The following is a 19,798-nucleotide window of genomic DNA, read 5'->3' as shown; positions in this document are numbered from 1 at the left end:
GCTCATACCCTACCAGAAAATATTTTTTGTTAGTCTTTAAGGTGCTACCGGACTCTGGCCCTTTTCTACTACAGAAAATATTTTTGTTAGTCTTTAAGGTGCTACCGGACTCTGGCCCTTTTCCACTACAGAAAATATTCTTGTTAGTCTTTAAGGTGCTACCGGACTCTTGCCCTTTTCCACTACAGAAAATATTTCTGTAAGTCTTTAAGGTGCTACTGGACTCTTGTCCTTTTCTACTACAGAAAATATTCTTGCTAATCTTTAAGGTGCTACTGGACTCTTGCCCTTTTCTACTGATGTGGTAAACGGGGGTTCGGGGGGGGGGGGGGAGAGACCCAAACCGTTATTTCAAGAAAACAGTTTATTCTGGCAGCTGCGACCCAGAGGCCCTAATGGGCAGAAATCTCTGAGTCCCGATTGTACTGAGAAATATTTATCCACCTTCAAGATATGACAACCCATCAACATTCAGGGTAAAGCTGATCAGCACTACAGACGTACAGGTGGCAGTAAAGTAACAGTTTCACCCAGTTCTTGTCAAAAACGGCAAGAGTCCAGTAGCACCTTAAAGACTAACAAAAATATTTTCTGGTAGGGTATGAGCTTTCATGAGCCACAGCTCACTTCTTCAGATATGGCTCACGAAAGCTCATACACTACCAGAAAATATTTTTGTTAGTCTTTAAGGTGCTACTGGACTCTTGCCCTTTTTGACTACTGCAAACAGACTAACACGGCGACCCACTGTGAATCACCCAGTTCTTGTTATGGTTTACTGTAACCCTCCACGACTCTTGCCCCAATTACTACAGACAGAGATACCCTGCCCAGCAACAAGCTATCCTAATTGCTGTCCTAATACATTTCAATACATTTACAGAAAGGAAAAGAGATTATTACAAATTGCTCAATCAGTGGATCTTCCCTAGTCAGGGGAAGTCTACCTTGCTGTCTCACTACTGCCATAGCCGCCTACGCAGATTGCCCGGCGGGGCGGGGCGGGGCGGCCAAGCAGTCCCACCTGCGGAGGACAGCAGCACGTGGGTTTCCCCTCCGGAGACTCCATTTCCCAGGGGGCGCCGCTCCGGCCGCGCCCGGCGATTGGCGGAGGAGCCCCGGAAGAGGCGGTTCCCCTCGCCTCAGCTGCGGAGGAGTTCCGGCGGACGGTTCCTGAGGAGGGGGAAGAGGAGGCGGCCGGCGAGGCTGGATCTTGGGGAGCGGGGCAGCGATGGCCGCGCTGCAGTACGCCGGCTTGGACGACACCGACAGCGACGAGGAGCTGCCGCCGGGCTGGGAGGAGCGCACCACCAAGGACGGCTGGGTGTACTACGCCAAGTGAGGCAGGGGTGCGTGGGTGGGGGGCTCCCATCCCCGCTCAGGGAGGGCCCGAGCCGGCTGCTTCCATGGACACACGCAGCTGCTCTCCAGGGTCTCAGGCTGAGGTCTTTCACATCACCTGCTTGCCTAGTCCCTTTAACTGGAGATGCTGGGGGTTGAACCTGAGACCTTCTGCTTGCCAAGCAGAGGCTCTACCACTGAGCCACGGCCCCTCCCCATTGTGTGCTTGTGAGATGTGTGTTGTTTGCCTTCTACTGAACCAGACCCTGGGCCCAGCAAAGTCAGTATTGACTACTCAGACCAGCTCTCCAGGGTCTCAGGCAGAGGTCTTTCACATCGCTTGCCTAGTCCCTTTAACTGGAGATGCCACTGGGGATTGAACCGGGGACCTTCTGCACGCCAAGCAGATGTTCTACCACTGAGCCACAGCCCCTCCCTATGGCTCTCCAGGGTCTTAGGCTGAGGTCTTTCACATCACTTTCCTAGTCCCTTTAACTGGAGGTGCCGGGGAGTGAACCTGGGACCTTCTGCATGCCAAGCAGAGGCTCTACCACTAAGCCATGGCCCCTCTCCAGGGTCTCAGGCAGGGGTCTTTCCCATCACCTACTTGCCCAGTCCCTTTAACTGGAGATACCGGGGATTGAACCTGGGACCTTCTGCAAGCCGAACGGAGGCTTTGCCACTGAGCCACAGCCCCTCCCTATGGCTCTCCAGGGTCTCAGGCAGAGGTCCTTCACATCACCTACTTGCCTAGTCGCTTTAACTGGAGATACCAGGGATTGAACTTGGGACCTTCTGCACTCCAAGCAGAGGCTCTGCCACTGAGCCCCAGACCCCTAACAGAAAAGACTGCAGGACACATGCAGCTGCCTTATACTGGTCCAGCAAAGTCAGTATTGTCTACTGAGACCAGCAGCAGCACTCCAGGGTCTCGGGCAGGGGTCTTTCGTATCACCTACTTGCCTAGTCGCTTTAACTGGAGATACTGGGGATTGAACCTGGGACCTTCTGCACGCCGGGCGGAGGCTGTGCCACTGAGCCACAGCCCCTCCCCATGACACTTACTCTGAGGCTCTCCAGGGTCTCAGGCAGAGGTCTTTCACATTACTCACTTGCCTAATCAATTTAACTAGAGATGCCAGGGATTGAACTTGGGACCTTCTGCATGCCAAGCAGATGCTCTACCACTGAGCCACAGCCCCTCCCTCCTTTCCCTTTTGCATCCACCTCTGCTTGCCTTAATTGGATGTGTGGCAGGCAGAGGTCCAGCAGGTGCAGCTTCCCCATGGGTACACTGCTCTGTCCCCTCTTGGCACATTGTAGGGTCCCCCTTCCCTCTGTGACCGTGTTGGTGCCACCTTCTTGCCTTGAAGCCCTGCGGGGTCGTCCTAAGTCGGCTCTAACTTGATGACAAAAAATAATACTCCTAATAGAAAAGATTCATGACACCTTTCAGAGGCTAACAAAGTTTTATTCCCATGTAAAAGCTAGAATGAAAGTCTGGTTGGGTTTTGCTGCAGCGGTCTAGCACAGCTGCCCTTCCTGAGAAACTCTTTGTAGGGTCCCCCTTCTCTCCATTCCCTTGTTGGTGCCACCACCTTGCCTTGAAATCCTGCGGAGTTGTCCTAAGTCGGCTCCGACTTGATGGCAAATAATAATAGGATTCGTGACACCTTTTAAAGGCTAACAAAGTTTTATTCCCGTGTAAAAGCTAGAATGAAAGTCTGGGTGGGTTTTGCTGCAGCGGGCTAGCACAGCTGCCCTTCCTGAGTAGCTGATAGTGCATCCTGGTTTCTGTCTCTTCTCCTCAGGTGCTTGTAATCCTTAATATAGTTTAGGGTTCAGCTGTAAATTTAGTTCAATGTTTCTACTTCAGGTGTCAACGTGGGGAATGGCTTGATCTTCCAAACTCACCTGGAGTAGCTGTTTAGGGTATGGAGTTCAATAATATTAGTTGTTGATTGCTGACGCACAAACTGCTGTTAAAGGGCCAGGCAGCTTCCGGGGTGGTTCAAAAGTTGGCATCGATCTCCTGTTATCCCCATGCCATTATTTCTTGACACGTCCCAACTGTAATACAAAGACAGAGTTACAGCTAGTTAATAAGTTGCCAAGTTTAAGAACATATCTGGACAAATCTGCTTCTGTTTTGGGGTGCAGATGTTGGTCTATGTTCTTCTGAAGTTCGTGTCACCAAAGGTCACACAAGCTATGCAACCTGCTGAGTATCCTGTCTTCTTTTGAGGTTTTTCAGTAGTTCAAACACTTGGTGGGATTCTGTATTTGTATTGCTGGTATTTGATTGCACCTGTTTTGATTTTGCTTAGTACAGGGTAGCTCTGCTAGTCTGGCAGAGAGTTCAGCTAGGCCTGCTGCAAGCTTATCTTGTTTCTCTTCCTCAATGAGATATAAGGCAAGACGTTTGGCAGCATTTATTACAATCAAGAGATCAGTCAACAACAATTTAATAGTGCAGTTTACATACAAACGTAAAATTAATATACAACGATTAAAATGCATAGCCTTGTTGTGCTGTAATCAATTATACATGAAGGTTGTTAAAAAGTTTGGAGCAAGTCAGTGTGATGCAGCAGCAAAAAAAGGCTAATGCAGTCTTGGGTTGTATCAACAGGAGCATAACATCCAAATCGCAAGATGTCATCGTCCCACTGTACCCTGCATTGGTCAGGCTGCACCTGGAGTACTGTGTACAGTTGTGGAGGCCTCACTCCCCCCTTTATTTCTTCAAAAAAAAAGAAAGTATTTTTTTTTAAGATACGTAATGTAAGGACAAAAATATAATAGTAGTGGAGGATCTACTCATAGATTTCTGTTAATTGTTTCCAAATATAGAATCTTAGATTTGGAAGGGGCCATACAGGCCATCTAGTCCAACTCCCTGCTTAAAGCTCAGTCAGCCTAAAGCATCCCTGACAAGTGTTTGTCTAGCCGTTGCTTGAAGACTGCCAGTGAGAAGGAGCTCATCACCTCCCTGGGCAGCTGATTCCGCTGTTGAACTACTCTTACAGTAAACGTTTTTTCCCCTAATAACCAGCCAGTACCTTTCTGCCTCTTAATTTAAACCCATTAACGCGAGTCCTATCATCCCCTGCCAACCAGAACACCTCCCTGCCCTGACAGCCCTTCAAAGACTTAAAGAGAGCAACCATGTCCCCCCTCAACCTCCTCGTCTCCAGACGGGACATTCCCAAGTCCCTCAGCTTTTCCTCCTAGGACTTGGTCTCCAGGCCCCTGATCATCCTCGTCGCTCTCCTCTGCACCCGCTCCATTCTGTCCGTGTCCTTTTTGCAGTGTTTCCAGTTAGGCTACTTTCTTGCTTCAGCTTCTCTGATGCCCCAGGTTATTGCCTGTGATATAGGTGTTATTGTTATGGTAAGCAGGATGTGAACCAAACCACTAGAGTGTTGAAACATGTACTAACACTGGCTACTGGTTTAACAAGTAACCATAATAAACTTGTTTGGGTTAGGCAAAACAAATACTGGAAATATGCATTGCAGAATCCTTTCAAATGTGTCAGTTTCTGGGAAGCAGCAAGGGAAATGGACACACAAGTAGCTATTCTATACTTTGGCCATGGAAATCCAGCTTTGGGAACTGGAGCAAGAAAATATAGCCCGCATCCATACCTGCGAGAGAAAGCAATTTCCACCTAAGTGTACTCGGTGTATTTCAGAGAGGTTGGCTTAGCAGGTGTTCTGATATCACGTTTGGTTTAACTTCCTGCTCTGTTAAATTAACCTGCTCTGAGCCCAACGGACATGTGCAAACTCAGTGCAAGAAGTCAGAATTAGTGCCGAACAATCTTTCCAAGGTTCTTGCAAGCAATGTAAGTAATGGACAGATGACCACCTGTTTTAGAGTACATGGAAATGTGTCCTGGGTCAGTGATTGATTTACAATAGATATTGGAGACTCATTAGGAAACAGTTTTCCTCCAGGCCAGATTGGCCAGGGATCCTGGAGGGTCCCCCACCCATCTTCTGGGCAGGGAGCAGGGATCGCTGGGGGTGTCGGGGAGGTAGTTGTGAATTTCCTGCATTTTGCCGGGGGTTGGACTAGTTGACCCTGGAGGTCCCTTCCAACTCTATGATTCTGTGATCTTTATATGCTTAAGTGTCCAGGTTGTGCAAGGGCCTCAAGTACAAGTGGTGGCCTTCACAGATCCCAGGATCCTAGCGGCGTCCATCACAGAACCGGGCTGGAAGTGATCCATGAAAGGACTGGATGCTGAGTGGGGGGGCGGGGTTTCTAGTGTCTAAACTATGTTGTGTCCAGTATTCCAATCAGACCATATTTGAGAGACTTTCTCAGCAAAGAACTTTACAAAAACATCACAGCTCATTGTCAGTTCCTAAGGGCTACCACAAGTGGCAAGTTTTTTTTAAACAGCTGACCTGGGTGCAAACTGGATGCTGCCGTAGTAGCAGTCAAGTAGGATTTCTTTGCTGCCGCCACTGCGGCCTCATAGGTTTTCAATGAGATCTATAGCATAACTAGTCAGTCTGTGTGTGTTTTCTGCCAGCTGCGTTCGAGATGATTCCTCACCTTCAAGTCAGCTGATTTCCTAGCAAAACAAGGTGCTGGATTTTGTCTCAAGGGTTCGAGGGGTTGCTAGGGGACCACCATTTTGATTGCTTCCAGGAGTTTTTCATTCCAGGCAACCATCACGGTCCCAACAGGGCCATCAGCTGGGAGCTTAAAGTCACTCAAGGCATACTGGAGGCTGATCGTGTCGATTTGTCTCCGTGGGCGAGTAATTTTAACTGCTCGTTTGTTCGTGCAGAGCATTGGTGCCACATTCACCTGCACCTTGAGGAGATAGTTGTCAAACAAAGGTAGATCTCCAGTCCCCAGAGTAGTTCTTTCCCCCACTCAATCCGAGCAAAAAATTAGGTCTAAAAGATGTCCTTTGCTGTGTGTATAGCCTGTTATTACCTCTGATAGGCCCATAGTGGACAGTGAGAGTCTGAAATCTTGTGCCAGCCCTGCCATGGTGTCATCAGTATGGATGTTGAAGTCATCCAGAACAATCATAAGAACATAAGAAAGGCCCTGCTGGATCAGACCAAGGGCCATCAAGTCCAGCAGTCTGTTCACATGGTGGCCAACCAGGTGCCTCCAGGAAGCCCTCAAACCAGACAGCTGCATTGTCCTGCCTGCGTTCCACAGCACCTAATATAATAGGCATTTTCCTCTGATACTAGAGAGAATGGGTATGCATCATGACTAGTATTCATTTTGACTAGTAGCCGTGGATAGCCCTCTCCTTCATGAACATGTCCACTCCCCTCTTAAAGCCTTCCAATCAATGTGGGCATCTCCAGCGCAAACCCCAACATTATTTCTGTCAGTCAGAAAGGGTCCTCAGAGAGGAACTAGGCAGACAGTAAACGATCAGAATGCCCATTTCATCCTTGGGACCTAAGAGAAAGGCAATCAAAAACACTTGAACACATGAAGCTGCCTTATACTGAATCAGACCCTTGGTCCATCAAAGTCAGTATTGTCTGCTCGGACCGGCAGTGGCTCTCCCGGGTCTCAGGCAGAGACCTTTCACATCACCTACTTGCCTAGTCCCTTGAACTGGAGATGCCAGGGATTGAACCTGGGACCTTCTGCATGCCAAGCAAATACTCTGAGCCACAGATTCTTTGAGAAATCAGTGAAAGGACAAAGACTCATGAAGGGTGGTAGCCCCACACATGGGGCGGGGCTGATGAAGGTCTGCATAAACAGATGGTATAAGCTGGGATAGGCACACCCCATCATGTTCATCCAACCACGACTGTCGCAAAGATTAATATTTTTCTTCTTCAGGCATTCAAATAGATGAGCAGTTTTATACCACACTGACCTTCCGTGTTGCACAATATTATGCTGAGAGTGAATGGGCCCTTATGCCCTTCTCTCTCAGAAGCAGATGGAGATCATATAGGCAGCAATTTCCTTCCCAGAGAGCCAGCTCAGTGTAGTGGTTAAGGTGTTGGACTAGGATCTAGGAAACCCCAGTTCGAATCCCCACTCTTCCACAGAAACTTGTTGGGTGACCTTGGGCCAGTCACATACTCTCAGCCTTGACCCTGGCAAGTATTTGAATGGGAGACCTCCAAGGAATACCAGGGGCGTGATGTAGAGGCAGGCAATGGCAAGCCACCTCTGAATGTCTCTTGCCTTGAAAACCGTATGGGGTCACCATAAATCAGCTGTTCCTTGACAGCAAAAATAAATCCCACTTTCAGCTCCTCCTATCCCCCAACATCTCCCTGCTCCCATTGGTATGAGAAATAATGCCTCCACTACACATCCTGCCAGAGTTACCTCTAAAACTACATCCAGGAGTCTCCACAAAATGGCTTTCTACTTTCCCATCAACTGTTACGGGACCATATGTGTGTGCAAGATGTTATGTATCAATAAGCCACATTGTTAGTATGGGCTTTTCTTATGCTGGAGCTGTCCAGGGAGTTCATGGGACTTTTTAGGTCTCTCCCTTGCTGATTGCTTGGCAAGGCTTCTACCCAGGTGCCAAGAGCTCCTGTGCTATCACCCTTTGGCTCGTGCCTCTGGTAGGGGTGCTGCCCTTTCTAGGAACCAGTACACAGCAAATTGTGTCAGAAGCAAAGGATGAAAGGTGTGTCTGCCTTGGGTTTTCTCCATCCTTCTTCATACTCCCAGGCTTGGAGTGCAAATTCCAAGCCAGCGTGGTGTAGTGGTTAAGAGTGGTGGACTCTAATCTGGAGAACCGAGTTTGATTCCCCACTCCTCCACATGAGCGACAGATGCTAATCTGTTGAACCGGGTTGGTTTCTCCACTCCTACACATGAAGCCAGCTGGGTGACCTTGGGCTAGTCACAGCTCTCTTAGAGCTCTCTCAGCCCCACCTACCTGACAGGGTGTCTGTTGTGGGAAGGGGAGGGGCTTATAAACCAGCTTGATTCTTCCTTCAGTGGTAGAGAAAGTCTGCATATCAAAACCAACTCTTCTTCTTCCCAGCTGCTGGGTTTCAGCTTTCCCCCTCCCACTGTGGTGTATTTTGTTGAGTGAATGATATACTCTGGGTCCGTATCACAAACTGCTTTTAAGTCTCATTGCTTTCAAAAGCACATTTCCCTGTGATATTATGGGGATTTTGTTAACTTTTAATTGAAGAATTAAAGCCCAAAGCAAACAGTGATTTAAACACACACAAAAATTGCACGGAGAGTTGTTGCAGCTGAGAGCGAGCGGTCATGCTGTAATTGAGATTTAATTTTGAAATGATTTCTTTTGCAAATATATATTGCAATTTGTATTACTTCCTTGAACTAATAAGGCTGCCTATTTTAAACCAAAAATCCTGATACAGAAATGCCATCCTGCAAAAAAACATTTTTTATAGAAACTTTGATATCACTCAAGATGTAACTAAATAGACCATTCTCAGAGTGTAGCCATGCTGATCTGCAGTAGGAGAACTAGATTTGAGGGCAGTAGCCCCTTACAGCCAAGATCAAGTTAATTCATGCCATTGTATTTCCTTTTGCTATGTATGGGTGTGGAAGCTGGACAGTGAAGAAAGCTGATAGGAAGAAAGTAGATTCCCTTGACATGTGGTATTGGAGGAGAGTGTTACAGATACCCTGGACTCCCCAAACAACAAATCAGTGGGTTTTAGATCAAATCAAGCCTGAACTGACCCTAGAAGCTAAAACGACTAAACTGAGGCTATCGTACTTTGGTCACATTATGAGAAGACAAGAGTCACTGGAAAAGACAATCATGCTAGGAAAAGTTGAAGGCAACAGAAAAAGAGGAAGACCCAACAAGAGATGGATTGGCTCTACGAAGGAAGCCACGGCCCTTAATTTGCAAGATCTGAGCATGGCTGTTAAGGATAGGACATTGATTCATAGGGTCGCCATGAGTCGGAAGTGACTTGATGGCACTTAACACACACACACAGCACCTTACAGACCAACAGGATTTTCAGAGCATAAGCTTTGACTCTCAAAAGCTTATACCCCCATAAATCTTGTTGATCTCTAATATGGTAGTGGAATTGAATACAGCTGTTCTACATACACTGTGCTGTGATTGCTTTTATTTTCTTTCCATTTTAAACTTCGGCCAACTATTGAGCAGACTTGATCTTTCCTTTGATTTGAAAGTTAGTTGAATGCTTTCTTCTAAATATAAAGTTCTAAATCCACCTTGTCTTCAGAATTAGCATTCTTCGCTTTGTTCCTTTTCTTCATAAACTTTCCCAGTTATGACCGTCCTCTGTGGAAAGAATTCTGTCCCTTAATGATATAGAGGAATTATGTTCTGTTTGTTTAGGCTGGCATGCATTGACTTGCTTGATATAAATTTAGATCAGCTCCTTTTATACCCAGTTAAAGGTAATTTGTGACCCCAGACCACTGGAGGGTATTGGCAAAGAGTACCCTGCTTTACTCTGGGCATTTATACGTCAGATAGATTCAGTGTGTGCTAAAAAGCTATTGAGGATACACTACTTTCCCCAACAATGTTTCATTAAAACAGTGTTTAATGATTTTCTTTTTCAGTCACCTGGAAGAGAGAACTCAGTGGGACCATCCCAAATCTGGAAAAAGGAAGCGTGTTGCAGGAGGTTTGTGTTCTGTCTAGCTAACGGTTCTGCCCCTTTACCTTTGAATGAGAATCTTTGGGACAAATTTTCTGAGCTATTGGTTTGGTGAGCTGTAACCTGAAAAAAACTGGATTTTAATTGAAATTGCAAGAAAAGCACGATTTAAATAATATTTGTAGACTGGTTTTGGAATATAGTACAGTTGTAAGCAAGAATTTTCATGTATAAAACCTGCTCCAGAAGAATTGATTGCCCTGTGTGTTTTAGGAATAGTATGAATGCTTGATAGTGGTTTCAGTGTTAGATAATACTACATGTGCACAAATGTTTATTCAACCACTGTTCTGAAATCTGGCCACTTTGCAGACTCTGGTATTATATAGGACGCTTTTTTCCTTAGTTTTCTTGTAGTACACTGTGGACACGGGTGGTGGTGAGAACTGGTTCCTCTGATAGCCTTTCTGCAGCCATTTTGTATATTCTGTAATCCTGGAAGCTCAGGGGGATATATGTTTATGGCTGAAGTAGTTGTAGTACGACCCTAGAAGGAAACTTTCTTAATGAGTCCCTTCAGATGTTCTTAGGAGGTCCCTGTGTGGTAGCAGCCTTTATCAGGGTTTTTCCAGGTAATACTTCATCTAAGGGAGTTTCCCAAAATGAAAAGGCATCTTCACCCCCCTTCCTTCTATCACAGTTGTAGTGCCATGACCTGGATAGTCCTGATCACGGAAGCTAAAAAGGGTCAGACCTGGTTTGTGCTGGAATGGGCGACCACTAAGGAAGTCTAGGATTGCTCTGTGGTGGCAGGCGCAAACCACTTCTGAACATGTCTTGCTTTGAAAACCCTATGGAATCGCCAGAAGTTGGGTGTGACTTGTGTGTGTGTGTAAAGTGCCTTCAAGTCGCAGCTGACTTATGGCGACCCCTTTTTGGGGTTTTCATGGCAGACTTAGCCCCCCCACAAAAAAAAATAGTGAAAATAAATGAGCTGACTGCTCCGTTCTTCTGAAAGTGAGTATTGCAGTTGAATCCAAGCCATTTCCCCCAAATTTAAGTTCTTAAGATTCTTTCTCCGTGGCTGATTTGCCAATGTAATGTCATGATCTCTCTACTCCAAGTAGTACTGGTTCTCTGTTGTCCCCTTGCTTTTTGTTGACCATCCTGGTCAGTAGAAAGTATCTGTGACACAGTGAAGAGATGCGTTATTTTCGAAATGAGAAATTTTAAATCATTTTTTTTAAAGCCACACTGAACGATACTTGTTTACTGTTTTTTCCCTTCTAGATTTGCCATATGGGTGGGAGCAAGAAACAGATGAAAATGGACAAGTCTATTTTGTTGAGTAAGTGAGAATTGTTGTATACGACTGTATACAGAGGGGGAAATGGTCAAACAAGAATGTTATTCCTGCAGTTTCATTGTTATGGAGGCTCTTGTTTCAACTCGCGTTGACCAATTCTACACTGTCTGATTCGGTATAAGGCAGCTTCATATGTACATATGAACATATGTACGTACGAACACATTGGTGGCAGTCTGTGTGGACTGCCCTTCCCAAACATTTCTGTCAAAGGGTTCTCAAAGCTTGCTCTGCCATTTGCAGGCCTCCATTTCAAGTTCAACCATTTCCTTGGCCCCTTCCTGCTTGTAAACTCATGAGTTCAAAAGAGAGAGAATGGTCAGTAATGTCTGATTTGGCCTTCAGTCATAGACTTTACATTCCAGAATCATTGTATACTGCTAGAACTACATACCAGTTTTATCTGCTTTTTCTCTGGGCAGAGTAAATCTATAAATAGCTAACTTTTAGTTCATTGCTGACTTTCAGCTTGTTACGCAACAGGGGTAGAACAGTAGTGCAGAGTCCAAACGAGGGGGAAAATCCTTTACAGGTTGAGTATCCCTTATCAAGACATCCAAAAACCAGAATGACCTGAAAACTGAAAGTTCTGAGCCGACATGCAGGCATTACTCAAAAGGCCCTAAGCAACCGCCAAGCCTCTCTCACCTTTGCTTTCTGATGGTTCAGCGTACACAAAATTATTACAAATATTGTTTAAAATTACATTCAGGCTACATGTATAAAGTTTATGTAAAACATAAACAAATTTTCTGTTTAGACTTGGGTCTCATCCCCAAGATATCCCATTATGAATATTCAAATATTCCAAAATATGGAAAGATCTGAAATACGGAACACTTCTGGTCCAAAGCATTTTGGATAACGGATACACAACCTGTGCATTAAAGACTTCCAGAGTTTTTACAGAGCACTGCTTTTCCTAGCAATAAATCTCTGCTTTCATAAATTAATGTCTCCATGCTTTTAAAACAGGAAAAGTTGCTTCTTATGCCAATTAAAGATTTCCAGGATCTTCATCCAGAAAAATGCCTGAAGAAGGAGTAATGGGATGTAGTTTAATCACATTTATGACACCAGTGATTGTGATTAATTATTTTTGTGTACTATGTTGCCCAGGCAGACTGTTAAGCTTTCATTTGTTAAACATATTCATAGTTTACTGCTCAAGACAGAAAATGCTCCGCGAACATCTACCATATATGTTTTCTGTTACTGGCCAGAGATTCCTTAGGATTTCTGGGATGATTCTAGGACTCTTCTGCTTCAAAGTACACTCATTCTTACTGTAGTTACAGCAAACCAGTTAGGGTTGCCAACCTCCAGGTACTAGCTGGAGATCTCCTGCTATTACAACTGATCTCCAACCGATGGAGATCAGTTCACCTGGAGAAATTGGCTGCTTTGGCAATTGGACTCTATGGAATTGAAGTCCCTCCCCAAACTCTGCCCTCCTTAGGCTCTGCCCCAAAAACCTCCCACTGGTGGGAAAGAGGGACCTGGCAACCCTAAAAACAGTAGTGGAAGTATCTGAGATGGAGTTAGCAAAATGGGGAATCTGATCCAGGGGGAAGAAAGTGGGGGATGACTAAGTTGGTGCTGGGTGGACAAAACAGCTGCTGTTTGGGGGGGAATGCAACAAAATATGTAGACAGAGCTTCAAAGCTTCTGCTACAAACTATACAATATAACAAAGTAATTACATTTGTTGCAAGACGTACACAGTAAAATTGTTAAAAACACAAGGCCCGGAATACGACTGCATATAAAAATCAGTTATAAAATTCTTGTGCACAGTTGATATACAAACAATGTAAGCGACCAATGCTTGGCCAGACGCGTTTCGGCCTGAGTAGGCCTTTCTCAGCGGTCATAAATACATGAAGTTATAAAAAAACACATCCAGAAATGTAAATTCTGCCAATAACTATAATTCTAAGTGGGTAATTTATGTTATTCAGTGTCCTTGTGATTTAATGTATAGCTGTATAGTTTACAACTGCTGTTTGGCCTTGTTTTCAATCCAATTTCTGGTGATGAAAGATGGGATGGGACAGACGTTACTAGGAGGGAATGGGGCTGGAGGTAGTGGGGCTCCAGGTAGGTGGGCAGGCCATCCTGAAAAGAGTAAGGGGTCGGGTACCATCTTCTAGGTGATTACACAGAAGTCTTGAAGAGAGTTAATTTTCTCAGAGGTCTTGACAAAAATCTAGGAACTCCTGACGTGTGCCACTAAATTGAATGATTATAGCTGCAGGACGCTCAATAATACTAAATGCACGACTAATAAGACTGGGCTCTTCAGTGAGATAAAGGTATTTATTTATGTATTATTTATTTACTTTGGTTATACTCTGCCTTGCTTCCTCAGTAGGGACCCAAAAGCTGCTTACCTCGTTCTCTTCTTCATTTTGTCCTCACGACAGCCCTGGGTGGCAGGTTTGGCTGGTAGTGGCTCAAGGTCACCCAGCAAGCTTCCATGGCAGAATACAGATTTACACCTGGGTCTCTCAGATTCTACTCCAGCTACTACCCCACACTGGCGCTTACATTGACATTGTGATTTTAGGCCGTAGGTCTGAGGGTGAAAATGTCATCAGCTTTGTAGTGTTTCTAGAAGGGAAGGGAAACTAGAATGAAAACTTATTTTTTCTTTGTCTTATAAGCCATATCAACAAAAGGACTACTTACCTTGACCCGAGACTGGCGTTCACAGTAGAAGACAATCCAATGAAACCCAATGCCAAGCAGAAGTATGATGGAAACACTACCGCAATGGAAATCCTTCAGGGGCGAGATATGAGTGGGAAAGTGATCATCGTTACTGGAGCAAATTCTGGAATAGGTATGTCAGTCAATATCATGGACTGTGTTTGGGATCAGGAAGAAGGGAACTGTGTTAGTAAATGTCTTGCTGGCGCCATCTTGCTTGTTTCTGAACCTCTTCATTACAAAATACTGGAGAAATGGTTCACTAATGCTATGCAATGTATGGTTCTCTTATAAAAAAAGCTCTAGGATCCTAAAATTGAGCACCTAAATTTTGTTGGTAGCAAAGTGGTAGCAAATTAAATTTCTGCTGAAGATAGTTGAATGGGTTCTTATAGGCCCAACCCCTTGTTTTGTGCAGGGAATCCAAAGCTGCTTTCTTGACAATGGTTGTCCAACCTCTATTAGAAGATCTCCAGTTAGAGAGAGAGGTCCTGGTGGTCATTTCCATTGTCAAACTGCACTTATCGTTAGGAAGTGTATCCTAATGTTCAGCTGAAATCTGCCCTCTTGTAATTTAAGCCTATTAGATCGACTTGCTCTCTGGAGCAGCAGGGAACAAGTTTTTGTCCTTTTCCATGTGAAAGCCATTAAGTGTTTGAAGGTGATCATGTCTCCCCTTGGACTTCTCCAGGTTATACATGCCCATTTCCTTGAACCTTTCCTCAGACAACTTGTTTTCTGGCCTCCCTTACCATCTTCATTGCCCTCTTCTGAACCTGTTCTGATAAGAATATGCCTGCACAGAAGTTCCTTTCACTTCGGTTTTGTGGTTTTGCATAAACCCAGAAATATAATAAGTCTTGCTGCAAGAAGAAGAAGAAGACTTGGTATTTATATGCTGACTTTCTCTACCACTTAAGGAAGCCTCAAACCGGCTTACAATCACCTTCCCTTCCCCTCCCCACAACAGACACCCTGTGAGGCAGGTGGGGCTGAGAGAGCTCTAAGAGAGCTGTGACTAGCCCAAGGTCACCCAGCAGATTTCATGTGTAGGAGTGGGGAAACAAACCCAGTTCACCAGATTAGCCTCAGCCGCTGATGTGGAGGAGTGGGGAATCAAACCCTGTTCTCCAGGTTAGAGTCCACTGCTTCAAACCACTGCTCTTAACCACCACACAATGTTGGCGGGTTTCTGTGACGCCATTGATGACACCACCAATGATCACACACCTCCAATGATTACAATTTTCAGGGGAGCATCTGCAGAAGAAATGTCCATGGCCTGGCCCAATCTCTTATGTCCAGGTTTATTCATTTAAAAAACAAGGTCTTGTTTTCCAAAACGTAGTGACAACTTTGTGCCATAGTTACGTAACTTTTTTTCTTCTCTCTTCTTCAAAGTTCCTTTAATACACATTTGTCTGCCTGGCCCCCGTGGACGTTCGTTTTGCCAGTGACTAGAGTAACTCATAGTTGGTCATCTTTGTATTTTTTCCCACTAGAGGGCTCTATTGTTCTTTAGGAAAAAACGTGAAATTAAACCAATCGCTTGGGTGTATTTTTTTCAAAATTTACCAAAACACAGTTAATTTTGACATGGGCTATTTTGTACTTTAATTGTTGTTGCTAAAGTTCAGATATGGAAAGGTGTGGGAGATAATCCTGGCTAATAATTGATTTCAACTTTCCTGGCAAACACAGCTGCCAGAATTAAATACTGTGTGGCTGATACTAGAACCTTTATAATGTATGATACAGATGAATGTGGAAATTGAAATGCTAACCTTTTTGCCTTCAAGGCTTAGCTGAGGCTTATTGTATATATGCATGCCCACATGCTGTATACAGTTGGACCTGATTGTGTATAGGCAGTGTATCCTACAAAGATCGTTTGTAGGATACAATGCCAGAATATTTGTCAGTGTTACTAGAATGCTGCAAAGAAGGTTTCCCCCCCCCCCTCTAGAGCATGGGTAACTCAATTGTTATGAGGGCCAGATACGACATAAATGTCACTTGGTCAGGCCGGGCCATGCCTTGCCAGCCCAGATTGAGAGTTGGGGGGGGGGAGTGGCTACCTCGACTGGCTTGTGGGGCAGATAAGAGCCCTCGGGGCCGGATCCAGCCCACGGGCCTTATGTTTGGCACCCCTGCTCTAGAGGCGTAGGTATTTTTTAAAAAAAATTTACATTATTTATAATCCACCTTTCTCACAGGGACTTAAGGCAGATTACACATGATAAGTCAGCACAGTCGACAAAATGGATATATACAGCTGAGTATCATCAGCATATTGATGACAACCAACCCCAAAGCTACGAATTATTTGTCCTGAGGACTTTATATAGAGATTGAAAACCACGGAGGATAGAATTTCACCCTCTGGAACCCAACCAGATAGGTCCCACACCAATGACAACTGGTAAACTACAGTAAAGAAAAGCAGCAGACTCACAATAGGGAAGCCTGCAAGATGAAACAGATTCACCCACATAGTTCTCCAATCGCATGTATCTTCCTCCGATCACATGTATCTTCCTCCAATAAATAGTTTCCCTTTGAACCTCAAAGGCAATGTGCCCAGTTGCCTAGCCCTCAAGTTTATATACATGAGTTTGTGTTCATAAGAGGCTACACAAACAGTTTACACCACTTTTCCTTTATTCAGTTAACTATATTAGAGTGGTTAGAGTGGTTTGTCAGTGGAACAGGCTTCCTCAGGAGGTGGTGGGCTCTCCTTTGGAAGATTTTAAGCAGAGGCTAGATTGCCATCCTTAAGTGTAAGGATGTGTCACTGGCAACCAAGCTCCAGTTAATTCATGCCATCGTATTCCCTATTACTATGTATGGGTGTGAAAACTGGACAATGAAGAAAGCTGATAGGAAGAAAGTAGATTCCTTTGAAATGTGGTGTTGGAGGAGAGTGTTACGGATACCGTGGACTGCCCCCCCAAAAAACAAATCTGGGTTATAGATCAAATCCAGCCTGAACTGACCCTAGAAGCTAAAATGACTAAACTGAGACTTTGGTCACATTATGAGGAAACGAGTCACTGGAAAAAACAATCATGCTAGGAAAAGTTGAAGGCAGCAGGAGAAGAGGAAGACCCAAGAAGAGATGGGTTGACTCAATAAAGGAAGCCATAGCCCTCAATTTGCAAGAACTGAGCAAGGCTGTTAAGGATAGAACGTTTTGGAGGACATTGATTCATAGGGTCGCCTGAAGTCGGAAGTGACTTGACGGCACTTAACACACACACACACACACATCACACATCACACACACAGATGGCCATCTGTCAGCAATGCTGCTTCTGTGAAGTTAGGCAGATCATGAGAGGGAGGGCAGGAAGGGTTGCGTCAGTGTTTGGCTCTCGTGGCCCCTTCTTACATGCCCTGGGTAATGCTGATGACCACTTTGGGGTCAGGAAGCAGTTTTCCTCCAGGCCAGATTGACTAGGGATCCTGGAGGGTTCCTCCCCTCTTCTGGGCATGGAGTAGGGGTACTTGGGGTGTGAGGGGAAGGTGGTTGTGAATTTCCTGCATTGTGCAGGAAATTGTACTAGGTGACCTTAGTGGTCCCTTCCAACTCTGTGAGGCTGTGATTCAGTGGCTGTTACCTCACTAGGTATTCCCAGCGATGTATTAAGAGTATTAAAAAATACTGTTCACACTTTGTTTGGCCCCTTTAGCTGTGAAGATGTCTTCCCACCATTTTTTAGCCGTGGCATCCAAAAACCCTTTTAAAGCGATATTTTTTATAACATTTTCAAACTCTTAATGCATCGCTGGGAATACCTATGTGGTAACAGCCTATATCTTGTAAGTTTTAGCCACTCTGATAGGAGCTATTGCTCAGTAGTGTGTATTCACTTTGTGTTACTTTCTGTTTCTAAATCAATCTCATTGGCATCTGTAGTATATCCATAAACAAACATGCATTTGTTTATACAATAAAAGTGCTAGCCCCCATGCCAGATGCAAAAGCATTGGAATCAAGCCATTCACAGGCAAGATAGGGGTTTCTAGGGATTAGTTAGGTATGCAGAAAATTGACTTTGTAAAGTAACCAGAACACCACCACCCATCCAAATAGTGTGTTTCGGAAGGACTGAATATACTCAAGGAGTGCAGACTGTGAGCGGCATTTGAGAATTGGTTGAAGAGAGCAAAAGAGGGTTGGGAGGACAAATTAGCCTGTCAGGGGCACCTGAGGATCCCAATGGGGGATATATATTTTTGGTGTGGGGAAGGGTTTCCAAATTGTTTCCTCTGCCTTCAAATCCTTGCGTGCCTTCCGGTTTTTGTCAAAATCAAATTATGTTTGGCGATTTTTATTGTTCAGATTTGGCTTCTATGGTTTGATATGTAAATTGCTCCAAGGCCTGATTACATCTGGCGTTTTTCTGCCAGCTCGATAGGGTTTAGCCAGTTGATGTACAGCTGTTTATGTTAAAGATAGCTTATTAGAATGACTTAGTGTACGCCGCTAACCTTTTGTGAGCATACTTTTCTACAGTGCTCAGAGTCGGCAGGGTTCCCAAACTCGCATAATTGATTTAATACTCTTCAGGAGGGCTGGGGTGGTTTTAGGCTTCGGCAGCCCCTTTGTTCCACATATCAAGTAGTTCTTGAACTGAGGAGCTTCAAAAATAGTTGGCGATGTGGCCTGTGGTATTGAAGATCGATGTGGGGAAAAAATCAAATCATATTTGGGTATACACAAGCCCCCACCATCACAAAAGTCTTTCTTTGGATCTTGGCTATTGTCTTGGGAAAAAGTCTTTTCTGATTCTTACAGAAGTGTTTAACTCTTTGTACTGTGTTTTGTTACTCTTGGGCCATGAAGGTTTGATTTTTACATTATTTTGAATTTATCTGCATGCAAGGTGTATTGAAACTGGCATTTGGTACTATCATCGACCACTCAGAAGGCAGGACCGATGCCCTTTTATGTTCTATGGATCTCTTTTGTTACCGCCGCCCTTCAGAAACCCCACTGATTGACAATAGGATATTGAATCTGAAATAGTTTTGCTAGGCTTCCTGGTGTCCTTGTTTGTTTGCGGCCTCACAGGCTGAGAAGACTTTTTTTGTAACGGTTGAAATGGAGAAGCCAACTGTAATGGTGCGTCAGCCTGCAAAACTACCTTAGCGTTTGTGTTAAATTTCCTCTTTCGGATTACTTTTTTCTTAGGCTTGTCACAATGCAGACAAATGCCGAGAGAAAATGAATTGGAATGCATTCACTGGAACCAGAGTTGCAGATGAGATCAAATATTTTGGGCGAAGGGAAAACTGAAACTGCTGTTGAGGAAGAAGCTATTTAAAATTGCAAGTTAGATGGAGTTAATGAATTTTTTTTTGTTTCCCTTTCTGTACTCTTGAATAGGTTCTGTTGGCTGATAGATTTTTTTTTTTTTTTTTACGGCTAGGCCAGAAGTAATAGAAAGTGATGGGGGGATTGTTCAACAGTTTGCAGAGGGTAATGTAAACTAAATTTGACCTTGGACTTCTGTAAAGTCCTATTACTGGCAGGTGAGGTTATTAATATCTTATCTGGAATGGGGACCTGTCATCTGCCAAAGTGATACAGCCTTTGGATGAGTGATGCTGCCTTAGACCAAATCAGCCCATTGATCTTGCTTAACTTAGTATTGTCTTTTCCAGTTGGCAGCAGATTTCTTTTTATATTTGCTTTTAATGTCACCATTATTAAAAGATATACTGATAAGCAGAACATGAATCATAAAATAATACAAGCACAAAA

At 44.5% G+C, this 19,798-nt stretch overlaps 1 protein-coding gene across 1 annotated transcript in view; it reads left to right on the top strand.

The window, feature by feature from the left end:
- The first annotated feature begins 1,229 nt into the window (after positions 1–1,229).
- WWOX (WW domain containing oxidoreductase) overlaps positions 1,230–19,798 on the top strand; it is a 651,250-nt gene continuing 632,681 nt past the window's right edge. The window contains exons 1-4 of the mRNA XM_056862223.1: positions 1,230–1,338; positions 9,913–9,977; positions 11,241–11,298; positions 13,983–14,161. Of these exons, the coding sequence (XP_056718201.1) occupies positions 1,232–1,338; positions 9,913–9,977; positions 11,241–11,298; positions 13,983–14,161 (409 nt within the window). The 5' untranslated portion in view covers positions 1,230–1,231. The remainder of the gene's footprint in view (positions 1,339–9,912; positions 9,978–11,240; positions 11,299–13,982; positions 14,162–19,798) is intronic.

This window comes from Euleptes europaea, chromosome 17, assembly GCF_029931775.1.
Source record: "Euleptes europaea isolate rEulEur1 chromosome 17, rEulEur1.hap1, whole genome shotgun sequence".
NCBI classification, from domain to species: Eukaryota; Metazoa; Chordata; class Lepidosauria; order Squamata; family Sphaerodactylidae; genus Euleptes; species Euleptes europaea.
The sequence above is the reverse complement of the archived record's forward strand: the minus strand, read 5'-3'. Positions and strand labels throughout refer to the sequence as shown.